This window comes from Micropterus dolomieu, linkage group LG20 (assembly GCF_021292245.1).
Source record: "Micropterus dolomieu isolate WLL.071019.BEF.003 ecotype Adirondacks linkage group LG20, ASM2129224v1, whole genome shotgun sequence".
In the NCBI taxonomy this organism is placed as follows: Eukaryota; Metazoa; Chordata; class Actinopteri; order Centrarchiformes; family Centrarchidae; genus Micropterus; species Micropterus dolomieu.
In genome coordinates, this window is record NC_060169.1 from 11,402,164 (window position 1) to 11,416,199 (window position 14,036).

General features: G+C 37.4%; 1 protein-coding gene across 1 annotated transcript in view; it reads left to right on the forward strand.

The window, feature by feature from the left end:
- The first annotated feature begins 2,688 nt into the window (after window positions 1-2,688).
- ace2 (angiotensin I converting enzyme 2) overlaps window positions 2,689-14,036 on the forward strand; it is a 13,696-nt gene continuing 2,348 nt past the window's right edge. Inside the window, exons 1-16 of the mRNA XM_046032875.1 lie at window positions 2,689-2,877; window positions 3,018-3,176; window positions 3,397-3,490; window positions 4,908-5,051; window positions 5,557-5,672; window positions 5,801-5,906; window positions 7,194-7,291; window positions 7,802-7,974; window positions 8,705-8,931; window positions 10,055-10,199; window positions 10,402-10,500; window positions 11,477-11,599; window positions 11,862-12,040; window positions 13,371-13,429; window positions 13,564-13,661; window positions 13,774-13,890. Coding sequence (XP_045888831.1) covers window positions 2,689-2,877; window positions 3,018-3,176; window positions 3,397-3,490; window positions 4,908-5,051; window positions 5,557-5,672; window positions 5,801-5,906; window positions 7,194-7,291; window positions 7,802-7,974; window positions 8,705-8,931; window positions 10,055-10,199; window positions 10,402-10,500; window positions 11,477-11,599; window positions 11,862-12,040; window positions 13,371-13,429; window positions 13,564-13,661; window positions 13,774-13,890 — 2,126 coding nt within the window. The remainder of the gene's footprint in view (window positions 2,878-3,017; window positions 3,177-3,396; window positions 3,491-4,907; window positions 5,052-5,556; window positions 5,673-5,800; window positions 5,907-7,193; window positions 7,292-7,801; window positions 7,975-8,704; window positions 8,932-10,054; window positions 10,200-10,401; window positions 10,501-11,476; window positions 11,600-11,861; window positions 12,041-13,370; window positions 13,430-13,563; window positions 13,662-13,773; window positions 13,891-14,036) is intronic.

Genomic DNA, 14,036 nt, shown 5'->3' on the forward strand with positions numbered 1-14,036 from the left:
AGGTACAACTTAATACAGCCAGTGATATTGTGCAGGCTGGCTCACTGTCACACTGTCATGGATTACCGGGACACTGGAATAGAACAGAGCCATGGTTAATGTTAGTTGTAACACCTATGATTTGACAAGTAACAATGTCTGCTGTGAAAAAGGCCTATATGTACAAACAAATCATCAGATCAAATGCAGTTTCTACAAGCAGTCCTGAGAAAAAGTATAATTAGGCAATGTATATGTATATTCAAGGGCGGCGTGGTGGTGCAGGGGTTAGCACTGTCACCTCACAGGACAAAGGTTGTGGGTTCAAACTCCGGTTGTCCCGGCCTTTCTGTGTGGAGTTTGAATGTTCTCCCTGTGTCTGTGTGGTTTCTCTCCAGGTGCTCTAGCTTCCTCCCACCATCCAAAGACATACAGGCTAGGTTAATTGGTGACTCCAAGATTGTCCTTAGGTGTGAGTGGTTGTTTGTCTATGTGTGGCCCTGTAATGGACTGGCAACCTGTCCAGGGTGTACCCCACCTTTTGCCCGATGTCAGGTGGGATTGGCTCCAGCCCCCTGCGACCCTGTACGCAGGATAAGGGGTTGACAATTGATGGATGGATATATATATATATTTAAAATGTTGAATTGTGTGGTAAAAACATTAAGCATGGCTCACATTTAGTCAAACTAAATCATGCTTGAACAAAGCTGACAATTGATATATATTTTTTATTTTATATATTGGATTGCATACATATGGCTTTTTACGGAGTGTATATTTTCCTTCAGTGATGGAAGATTTTTTTATTAATAAGTAAAAGTACCAATGCCATACAATAGAAAAATACTCCATTAGAAATCAAAGGCATGCATTCAAAACCCTACTAAAAAAAAGTACAGAAGAATTAACAGCAAAATTTTCTTAAAGCATCAAAAGTAAACATACTCAAAATTAACCCTGTTACAAATATACAGTGTTGGGAAGGTTACTTTGAAAATGTTATAGGTTACCGATTACAAGTTACCCTATTTCATATGTATTGGTAGTGTAACTATTTCAATTACTTTATCAAAGTAATGCAACATATTACATACATTTACATTTGTATTACTTTTCTAAATTTTATTTTTAGATTTTAAATTTTATTTTAACTGCTTTATAAACCATTAGGTAGTTTATCCCAGTGGTTCCCAACCTAGGGATCCAAAGGATCACTATATATACTTGAGGGATCATGAGATGGTAAATGGGACAGAGAAGAAGAAAAAACTCTTATGTAAAGCATTGGAATCACATCCGATCAGAAGGGATCACTTCATTAGTATGGACAGGAGGAACAGGCAGCAACCAATGGAGCTTTAAATGTACAAATAGGCATGTACTGTAAGTACTGTTTAACAGTAACACAGACCTGAAAGAATGTGAACCTATCCTTTAATGATCGTGACAATATCACATATCTCCACTAGAAGGCACTGTTGCATCAAGATCATGTTCGTGGGGATATAAAACAGGTGCACTGCCTTTGAGTGTATTTGCTGCTCTGATAGAAACAAAAAATGATCAATTAGAATAGTGGCACTCCAAAACTAAATAAGTATATAAAACCCAAATACAAGTCTTTATCCAATTACTTGACGAGTGTCAATAAATAAAATGGTGAACTCAGTGTTGAAGGATTTCTTGGATTGATTTTATGTTGCTGCTGTGGATAAAATAACAATTCTGATTTTTTTTACTGGTGTTTTAGTTGATTATTGATTGACTTGTAGCAGAGAAATAGTATAAAACATATTTTGGTGTTGGTAATAAATCTTGACAATAAACCTTGCCCTTGCAGCTGAGTTCTTATCAGCATTTAGGGCTTAACAGTAAATGACTTGCATTTTATCTGTTGCTGGAAAATCTACAGCCACCTGATTATGATGGAAGCTTGTCTTATGCTATTGTTTCCTTGACATTTTTCTCCTCAAAAGGGTCATGTTTGTTTAAGAAATTACACATGGATAAGATACATAGAAAAAACAAGGACCTCAAGTGAACATGAGCAAAACCATTTCTGGTGCTCAGATTATATTTTAGTTTTTCAATTAATGAAGACATAAAAGACTGACAAGTAAATACATTCCATAAAATTAAAGATTAAACCAGATTAAATAATTAAAAACAATCACAGCAAATTCCATCAGTAAATAAATAGCCATAAGATGAAAATGAGTTTTAAGAAGAGAGATAATGTCTTATATTGAAAAGGAACAGCCAATGGATACGATTTCTTCCACGTTTAGCTGGTCATTTAATGTTTTTTGGTGTTTTTTTATGTACTTTAAGGTGTATTTATTGTAACATGTACATTGCTCAATCTGCTTTCTTGCTCGTTTTTAGTTTTATGCTAAAAGACTTTGATTTATGTTTTATCATGTAATTTGTGCACCGTTTGAAAGAGATCATATGTCTAGTGATAATGAATCAAAGTATAACACAGACACCCCCGCCCCATGTGAAGACATCCCAGTAACACTCTCTGTTCCTCTGAAACATCCTATCTGTTAATGAAAACTCAGATACACCCTCAGTTATGGCTCTGCTGTCCAAAGGCCAAGGCAGCAGCGAAGATTATTTATTGAAACTGTATAACACAGCACAGTGTCTGTCCTTCTCAGAGTTAGTTTGTGTGTGTGTGTGGATGGAGCTGAAGCAGCCAAGATGTCTTCTAGGATTCTTGTAGCGTTGCTGTCACTGTCCTGCGTTGTTTCTGCTCAGTCAGATGTGGAAACCAGGGCAAGGGTGTTCCTGCAGAGGTTCGACGAGGAGGCCACTGAGCGAATGTATAATTACTCGCTGGCATCATGGGCCTACAACACCAATATCACAAAGGAGAACTCAGACAAACTGGTAAGCATTCAGAGACCTTTAAAATACATGCAGCTACTGTAGACTGACCAAATGCTCATGTCTGTTAAATGAAACAAAAACACATGTGGTGTAAGTTACAGATTTACACATTTTGATGTGTGTATTTTCATTCTACCCAGTCAGAACAGGGGCAAATATGGGGCAATTTCTACACCCAGATGTCGGAGGACTCGCAGCAATTCCCCATTGACCAGATCAAAGATCCAGAAATTAAATTACAGCTCATCTCCCTACAAGACAAAGGATCTGGTGCCCTATCCCATGATAAAGCTGTACATGTAAGACAGTTACTCCATGCTGAATTCTGCTATACGTGTAGATTTAGATATCTCTTAAAATACGTTCTTTTCATGTTTGTAAAAGATGCAAAGGCACAAGTTTCATCTCAGTAATTTGCAGCTACTGTAGCTTTGAGTTTATTCCATCATTAGTGTTCATTAGCAATTCACATAAACCTAAATGTTGTTTCCTTGTGTTTTCTTTTAAATCTACTTATAGCTGAGTAAGGTCATGAGTGAGATGAGTACAATCTACAGCACAGCGACAGTGTGTCTCATGGACGACTCCCTCAACTGCCAGACTTTGGAGCCAGGTAGACTCTGTTAATAAGGACTGACATGACTGCCTGCTACTGTCAGCCAAAGCTAAAGTAGTTTATAATTTACATAGTCACTTTAAGTTTTTGAACAGAAGTTTTACCAAGATTCTGTAATCCATAGTGTGAATGTGTTTTATAATAATATATATATATTATAATAGAACCCTTTTATAATATTTAGTCCTTTAATTTTGAACTCTGACAACAAATATGTTCAAAATACATGTTTCCAGTGATGGAAAGTACATTTACTCAAGTACAATTTTTGATGATGATGATGATTTCCATTTTATGCTACTTTTTACGTTGACTCCACTACACTTCAGAGTGATATATTGTACTTTTTTTCTCCACTACATTTATCTGACAGTTACAGTTACAAATTCTCAGACTAAGAGTTGACAAACTATGTGATGATCTTTTAAAATGCAATGCCTTTTAAAGATTAAACCAGTGGTTGCCAGTCTTTTGACTCATGGCCACGTACAAAAAAATCTATTTACTGTATAGTTTTGGCCCCTGTAGATGTCTATGAAATGTTAGCAGTTCCACCAAAGAGACCTTTTTCTTTTATATTTCTGAGATGGTTTCATTTACACAAATATCCAAAAGCAAAGAGTTAAAAATTATCCAATATTTCACAAAACAGCAAAAGTAATAATAATAATAATAATAATAATAATAATAATACAGATTTGTGGTGCAAAACATAGTAGTTAGCTTCACCTTGACCAGCTACAACAGTAAAATACTGCCAGTAAAATGCTGCTTGTGCAGAACATGGACATGTACTTTGATACATTTCTAGGAGAATATTATATAGGCACTCTCAAACACCTCTATCTATGGAAGAAGTACTGATTTCTTTTACTTAAGTGAAAGTAGCAATACCACAATGTAAACTAAAAGTCTTGTACTCAAAATCTTACTTAAGTAAAGGTACAGAAGTATTGGTGGCAAAATGTACTTAAAGTATCAAAAGCAACAGTACTAATTATGCAAAACTGAGTTTCAGTTTGTTATATTTATCAGATACAGTATATATTATTAGAATATTATCATTGATGTGTGCATGTAAGCAGAATTTTAATGTTGCTTAGTCAGAGCTAATTTTAACAACTTGTTATAATGTTCGGTAGTTTATATTTTATAAACTGAAAATGTTTTACACATAAAATTATGAACTGAAAAGTAACAAGTAAGTATGGGATCAATGTAGGGAAGTAAAAAGTACAATATTTCTCTCTAAAACGTAGTGGAATGTAAAACTACCGTACTTGAGTAAATGTACGTAGTTACATTCCACCACTATCATACTTGTTTTAGTGCAAACTTTCTGGTTGCATTTGTTTTGTTTTTTTATTTAACGAAAAGACAAACATTAATCTGAGATGTGTTCCTCTGTTTACAGGCCTGGAGCACATCATGGCCAACAGCCAAAACTACTCTGAGCGTCTGCATGTGTGGGAGGGCTGGAGAAGAGAGGTGGGGAAGAGGATGAGGCCTCTGTACGAGGACTATGTGGATCTGAAGAATGAAGCTTCCAAACTAAACGGTGATATGGCTCAAAGAAAATATGCCACTTGATGTAGTTTGATGTCTGATGTTTTGAAGTATTATTGTAAAGATGACTAATATCTTCAATGTGTGAACAACAGAGAAGCTACATATAATGGAAGCACTTTGACCTCAATCTTTGAACACAGACTACAAGTTTATCAAGAAAGGATATAAGCTAATGTTCAAGATTGTGGATGGGTGTAGATCATGTCTGATAGGACACAGGACGAGCATTTTGAGCTGATAGTGCTCAGTGATTGTGTATCACGGACCCTCCGAAAAACAAACAACACACCGTGGCTTCAGTAGCTTGGGGTTTACCACTGTCATAACCTCTGAGCCATGTCATACTAGCAGTGCCATGGCTTACATTGCCATGCAAAAGATAGTAAGCAAAATTCCCCCCCCAAAAAACTGAAAGAAAACTCTGTTTTTTAAAGTAAAATTTGTGTCTCATGCATTCTTTTTTCTGTTCCTCCCTGTCACGCAAACTCTTACAGGTTTTGAAGACTATGGAGCTTACTGGAGATATAACTATGAGACCATTGAGGAGGAAATTCGGTACAAGTATACCAGAAATCAGCTGATGGAAGACGTCCGTTCTATATACAAACAGGTTGATTATCTGTCCATGTTAGTGGATTGCATGTCTCATGTTTCATAGCATCTGCATTCTAGAGTAACAATGTATAGTTTGTTGATTGTGTAACAACAGTGATTTATTGTTGGGGTTTTTTTCCCCAGATCCTGCCCTTATACAAGGACCTGCATGCCTATGTGAGAGCCAGGCTTATAGAGGTCTACAAAGGCAAAATTGATTCAGAAGGACCTCTGCCAGCCCACTTGCTGGGTATGTTGAGGATTTTCAGTCCTGTCAGAGGCATCACCATTTTTACCATTAGTTTCTTTTGAATTAGTTTGGGGCAGAAATGCTTCATAGTCAAGAAATAAACATCACATAGTCAAAAGCATCATGAGATTCATTATCACTAAAGATTCAATATTCATGCTTTATTGTCATAAACAGTTGCACTGCACAATGAAATTTTTCACTTGCTGGCCTCTCTGATTATCATCCATAGCATACAAATAACTTAAGAAATCCCTTTGCTAAATTGATATTTTAATTTCGGAACACTGTATTTATTTATGATTATGTCTCAGCAGTCTGTTTTTTCATTCTTTCTGTATATTGCATTCTATATATCATAATTACATTGAGTTTTAATTGTTGCTATTATTATTATTATTATTATTATTATTATTATTATTATTATTATTATTATTATTATATATTTTTTAAATTGTTATTATTGTTTGTTATATTGTTATAACGAGAGACAAACTCACCAGGAAATCACTGCAGTTAAGAAATATCTACAGTATGTCACACTATAAGATAACGCAGGGGAAATGTGGTTGTTGGAGGAGCACAAGGACAGAAATAAGTACAGATAAATTTAATTTAATTTATTCATTTAGCTGACGCTTTTATCCAAAGCAACAATTGCTATACATGTCAGAGGTCTCACACCTATGGAGCAACTAGGGGTTAAGTGTCTTGCTCAGGGACACAATGGTGGATGGGTCACAGTGGGTGATTGAACCAGGGTCTCTCACACCAAAGGCATGGTCTTATCCGCCCAAAAAGTACAGTGTAATAAAATTCAAATAATAAGATAATTCAATGAAGAATAGAAGTAAAAATAGAAACAATACCAGAGCAATTAAAGAGAAATCACAAGGCAAAAGTGACAGTGGTGTGATTTAAAGTGTAATCAGTGTAATAAAGAATTCAGCTTCAGAGCAGTGAGATTTGAATTTTCATGTAAGTCCCAGTCCAGACTTGTGTATGGCTCCTTCTGTTGTCCAGGTCTTAACATCATGAGGAAAATTGACTGTACTTATGTAGCTTCTGATTAGTGGGCATTCGAAGGGTATTTTGAAGCTTTAGCAACAGATGTAATACACAGAATGTAGTATTTGTAATATGTATATACATATATAGACACCTCCCTTTGAAAGGGATTGTCTAAACACACACCTTACTATGATCATCAACATTAGGAAGAACATCTCAGCATCTACTCAGGGTATTTAGAGTGAAAAACAATTAGCCTTTATGTTCATTGCTCAGGTGACATGTGGGGAAGATTCTGGACCAACCTGTACCCTCTGTCAATCCCCTACCCTGACAAACCAGATATTGATGTCAGCAAAACTATGGTGGACAAGGTACAGTACAATTAAGTTGATTCTGTTTTTTTCTTTCTGTACATTAAGTGGTGCTAATTAGCAGAGTTTCAGGTGCGGGACCACACATCAAGCGCGTCATCGCCAGCATTTCCATAAATACCCACACGTCCTAAGTCCTCCCCTTCGCCCTCTTATCCTGCATCCCTCCCTCCCACCCCTTTCTATGTCCTGCCCTTCCTCCTCTCCATAGGTTTATAGGGGGTCCGTCGTGCCCGGGTGCTACGGCGGATTTCCCTATCGTAGCTTCCCCACAACGCTTTCTAATGTCTATTCAGCTACTGCAAGCTTCATACATCTTCTGTTCGTTACTCAATCAAACATTTAATCATACCCGTTGATTGTGGTCCTTGCTAGTGAAACAATACTGATGACAATACAGCATATAACATATATTAGATATTTAAAACATGTTTCTAATATAGTGCATGCAAACATTAAAATCCTACATTGGAACATAGACCGTCTTCAAAATGTCGACTTGAATTTCAGGGTTGGGATGAGATTCGGCTTTTCAAAGAAGCAGAGAAATTCTTCATGTCTGTGGGCCTTTATGAGATGTTCCCAAACTTCTGGAAGGACTCCATGCTGGTTAAGCCTGAGGATGGACTCAAGGTGGTCTGTCACCCCACAGCCTGGGACATGGGAAACAAAAAGGACTTTAGGTTTGTAAAATCCAAAGACAAGCACATATTCACGTGCATCTGAACAAAATTATAAACGCAACACTTTTGTTTTTTCCCACATAGAGAAAGTCTTTGAGTTCAGCTCACGATGAATGGGGGCAAAAACAAAAGTGTTGCGTTTATAATTTTCAGTATAATTATAATGCTTACATCTGTGATAGTTGACTTAGACATGTAGTAGCTCTTATTAATAAAATTATTTACACGTGAGATGATTTATAAGTTTTTTTTTTGTGCTGTATAAGAAGAGTAATCTATCTCTATATCGGTATATGAGAGCCATAAATATTAAATGGCTGGAACAACAATATTGATTAATCTCAGAGTTATTCTTTCCTGCTGATAAAGACAACCAAAGTCTTTATGTTGTCAAATATTAATCCATATAGCTGTGCCAACAGTCACTGTTTTTGGAGGTTTGAGTGTCTCTTTTCAAAAGTCAGGTTTTATTGGCTCCTTAAGTGTCAGTTTGGGTTAAAATGACATTAATTACACATTCTCCGTAAAACCTTGTTACTCCACCTGTCTCCTTAAACAAGGACTTGATTTTTTTTTATTGAACTTGGGCTTCAATGTTTGTTACATCTGACTCATCAGAAACATGTTATTGCGCTGTTTATGGGTACATTATATCTGATAAGGCATCATACCACGACTGTGTCACACATTATAACTGCTGACACCAACACTTCTGTTGTGGTGTCTCTAGAATCAAAATGTGCACCAAGGTCAACATGGACGACTTCCTCACAGCGCACCATGAGATGGGTCACAACCAGTACCAGATGGCTTACCGTAACCTGTCCTACCTCCTGAGGGACGGAGCCAATGAGGGTTTCCATGAGGCTGTTGGAGAAATCATGTCCCTCTCTGCTGCAACGCCGAAACACTTGAAGAGCCTGAACCTCCTGCCTGCTGACTTCATTTATGATAATGGTACTATTGATGTAGATTACGCTGACAATTATCAAACCAAAAAAATATTTTTCCTAAAACTATATTCTGACAGTAGTACACGACACAGATAAAATCTGGTTCCTTCTCCTACTGCTCCTAATGCCATTTGCAAGAATCCACCGCTCCTGGGTTAAAACAACCAATCAGAGCCAGTGTCAAAAACTGCTCGTGCACACGCAGTGCAGCCCCGCTCCTTGCGTTATAAGATAACATGAAGTGTAAATGGGGTCTATGTGTACATGAAAGAGGTCGTAGTAACCCACAGAGAATAATCACCTGAATCAGAGATTCCATTTAACTTTGTGGAGCGTTTTGGCATCTTTCAGCGAATTGTTCCGGCCCCTAACTTTCAGTGTCATTTCCAGCAGCAACAAAAACTCACTGCACACTACCTGCCAAGCATCAAACAGCAGACAGACACAATTAGCAAATAGCCGGTGACATAGCAGAGCCAAATATTTCCCACAGGAGTTAGTGGAGACCAAAACAGAGCTAAAGGAAAGTGAGTACTGGACATTTCATCAGATGCCATAGACTCAGCTTTAACATTTTAGCATTGAGCTTGTTTCCATTTCCTGCCATGAAGTGGCCAAAAAATCAGTTATTCCAGGTTTAACTTGAATAACCCAGCCTTGTTTCACAGCCCCTGACAGCTTTGTTGAGATTTTTGTTAACATGGATTTGATGAATATTCTCTTAATCCATGATGGACAGTGAATCATTTACCTGGCTACAGAGACACAATCCAAAGTTTTCACCCAACATTGGCAAATATATATAAAAGTCTGAACAGACCAGAGTAGGTATGAGTAATGTGTCTCTGGGTTTCTGCCCTTGAATGGCATGTAGGATAAAAATAGCTTCAGCCCCACTGAAACCAGACAATCAAGCTTAACATGACCTTGGGTCCTCTGCTAAATGTTATGCAAACTGTAATTTCCTTACAGTGCCTGACATCTGTGTCATAAATAGAATGCAGATTGCTACACACTTCAAAAAATGATCTCCAGAACTAACTTCTAAAATTATATTTGACACAGAAACAGGCAGCTTCCTGTCCTTTGCACTTTCTATAACATAAACCTTTTTGTGTGCCTTGCAGAAACCGAGATCAACTTCCTGCTGAAACAGGCACTCACCATCGTGGCCACGCTGCCATTCACCTACATGCTGGAGGAATGGAGGTGGCAGGTGTTTGCAGGGAACATCAGCAAGGATGAATGGATGGAGCGCTGGTGGGAGATGAAGTAAGCCGAGACATATATGAAGCATCTGTAAATAAAAATGTTCCGCGGGTAATCACTGTAATCAAATGCGGTTATGACATCAACAGTGGACATACTGCAGAAAAATATCGTGGATTTTAATGTTGTGTAACCTCAGTGGCTGCTTCACTGCAGGTCTGTGGATACAGCCTGCATCAGTATTGACTCTCTGTTGTCATAACAGGAGGGAGCTGGTAGGGGTGGTGGAGCCTGTGCCAAGAGATGAGACCTACTGTGACCCGCCTGCTTTGTTCCATGTATCTGGAGACTATTCTTTCATCAGGTAAAACTCCCACTGTAAAGCTGGACTTCAAGGAAAAAGAAGCATAACATCTTCAGATAGTTTGAACCTGGATTTTCTCAAAAGCAGCTTTGCTAAGAAGGTTCAGTTCAGTTCAGTGTGCTTTATTGGCATGAATGTTGCCAAAGCAGTTTCTAAATCAAAGGTTACTGTATGTTTTCTGTTCTGTATTAAAAATGTATTTATGCATTTCACTAAAATTTGGTGGAAAGTTTGGCCATGAGCCAGGGTACAAGAAACATTAGTGTTTGGGGCACAACCATTTCTTAACATTTACATGTAACAGTCCTTAATATTGTTTTCTGATTAACTACTGCATTCAGTTACTATGTGCGTGTTATTTTGCTTTTTAATTTATTATTAAACTGTTCAGTTCTGCTCAAAATCATGCCAACCGCTCCACTGGAGAGCTACTTATGGTAAAACTTTTAGTTTTAATTGGCAATTGTTTAGTACTGTAATACCCAAAAGACACAAATATGATATTCATTTAAACATATTCAGTTACCATGTAATGGGATCTGTTTATATTACATTTTTAATTATTCATGATGTGACCACTTGCAAGCTGAAGTGTAGAAAGTGAACAAGATTCAAGCTAGCATCAAAATGGTATAACTTAAGAAAAGCCTGAGAGTATTTCTTTTGACTGACTTTCAGTATAGTAAATAGATATGCTTTGGATATATTTGAGATTTACTCTTGGTTGGTTGTGCCAATTAGCTGCATGCACACACTTAACACACACAAGATGGAGAGATAGAGAGTCCATCCATCTTATCCTGCGTACAGCTGACATCTGGCAAAAGGCGGGGTACACCCTGGACAGGGAGATAGAGAGTATCATAATTAAAAATTAAAAAAATAATAAATAGGGTTCAGATTGAAAACAAGTGCACCTGTTCTGCTATCACCTGTGTGTATGTGTGTGTGTGTGTGTGTGTGGTTGTGTATACAGGTACTTCACAAGAACCATCTACCAGTTTCAGTTCCAAAAAGCGCTCTGCGGTGTGGCTGGTCATACGGATGCCTTGTCATCATGTGACATTACAAATTCTACTGCAGCAGGAACCAAGCTGAAGTAAGGACAACTTCCTGTCCCTCTTTAAAGGCTTTTACAGAATGATTTGTAGTTGTTTTGATTATTCTTGTGATAGACACAACACATTTTCTATTTTCCATCTAACCATTTGAAATAAAAAGAGAGATAATGTTTCATTTCTTTATTGATGTAGCATATTATATTACACTGTAGTACATGCTTATAAATGCAGCAGTAATTTATCATCATCAGCAGCATCATCATCGTCATCTTCATCGTCATCATCACTGTTTTCTGTTAGGAATATGTTAAAGCTGGGAAGGTCTCAGTCCTGGACCAGGGCTTTGAATACGATATCCGGTGACGTTAAGATGGACGCCCGCCCCCTGTTGGACTACTTCCAAAAACTTCATGACTGGTTGAAGAAAGAGAACATGAAACACAACAGGACTGTAGGCTGGAAGTCATCAATAGATCCATGTGAGTACCAGTGATACTCACATTTAAGAATATTACCTCTAAAATTAAAATAGATTTTAAAATTAACAGACATTTTGGGTGATATGCTCATCTGCTTTCTTGCCAAGGGTTAGATGAAAGGCACTCTTAAGTCTATATGGTAAATATGACTCTACCGCTAGCAGTTGGTCAGCTTAGCTTAGCACAAAGACTGGAAACAGCTAGTGTAACTCTGTTCCAACCCCACTAAAGCTCAGTAATTAACATATCATACCTTAGCAAAAAACAAAATGTAAAAACAACACACAATGTTTTATTGGGGGTTATGTACTAGACTATTTCTTGCCCAGTAATTAACTGGAGTCTTGTTGTCACCATGAGTTTGGAAAGCAACCATTACCTACTCTAAAACCACAATGTTTAATTTTTACACCGGTTTTTGTTTAGATTAAACAAGGTATTGATCTTTTCATCTAACACTTGGCAAAAAAAAGAAAATAAGCGTATTTCTCTCTTTCCCGGTATTAGTTCAGTTTGTGGGGACTTGGCTTGCAAACCAGAGGGTCACCGGTTTGAGTCTTGCACGGACCACGGCCAAAGGTGCCCCTGAGCAAGGCCTTTAAACTGTATGACAGGACAAAGAACTCTGTTACCATTACATAATAACTGTGCTTCTTAACAAAAGGGCACTGAAGTAAAAAAAAGTCCCTAAATTTTAAAGAAGTAGAAAACCATGACTTCAGTCACTGGGGTTTTCAAGACATGTATTTGCATGAAACCAAAACAAAACTCATTAATTTATTAGAAAGGCAATTTCCTGAATGCAGCAGCAAATTGCAGCCTGCTGCTGCTGCTGTGATACCGTACAGAGCAAGGAGAATTTTTACGCAATACCCTATGTTTTATGAATTATGAGAAAACACAAAATGCTTTATAACTGGCCACATGGTGGTGCTACTGGCAGCATATCAAGCACATGCCCAGGGGGCACCTGTGTATTGAGTTTGAATATATCAATGACCAAAGAATTTCAATGTATACTTTTACACCTCCCATCTATGAAATTGTATCAAATTGCATAGACTTGTTTGCTGTCCCTGTTTGTGCAGGTTAAACAAAACTGCTGATGATGCATTCAAGAGTTCTGGCAGTTAAAGTGTTTTTTGCCACTGCATAAAAATGTACTAACAGTAGGTGTTAAGCAAAATTAAATACACGAGTTGTGATTGGGGTATGCCAACTATCTTAAGTACCACATTTGGTGATGATTTGATGAAATATGGAAAATAGGAAGCGAGAAATGTGTTTAGCAAAAATAACTGAATTAATTTATTGATTTTTTCTTTTACAGATTCTGAGTATGCCATTAAAGTGAGAGTAAGTTTGAAGGCTGCCATGGGGGATAGCGCTGTGAGTATTATTAATAATTTTTAGAAGTATTATTACATTATATGACTACACATGAAATTAATTTTGCACCTTTGAAGTGAAGTTCAGTCTGTTTCATATCATGGCAAATATTTACCAGCTAAAATGTGTTTCAGTATTCCTGGAACGCCAACGAGCTGTTCCTGTTCAAGGCCAACATTGCGTATGCTTTGAGGCAGTACTACAGCCAAAAGAACGAGATACTTCTCTTCACGTCAGTATCTGCCAAACCAAATATATACTTATAGATACTTTATGCTTGTTTTCCTCTGACTTTCTTTTGTTACCACATTTGTTTGAGAACTTTTCCTGGTTTGCACCTGCAGACCAGAGAACGTCCTCACTTATAAGGAGACTCCCAGAATCTCTTTCTACATTGTGGTCACCAACCCAGCAAATCCCTCCGTATATATCCCAAAGGATGATGTGGAGGCTGCCATAGGGTAAGGCAGTGTATTTTGTTTATACACAGTATATTCCAAAACACTAAGTGCAATATACTTGTTTTGTTTTACCCTCAAAGTTTCACAGACTTCCTAAGCAGCTGTAAAAGCCAAGCAAATGAAATTTATTTTGAATGATTTTCAGT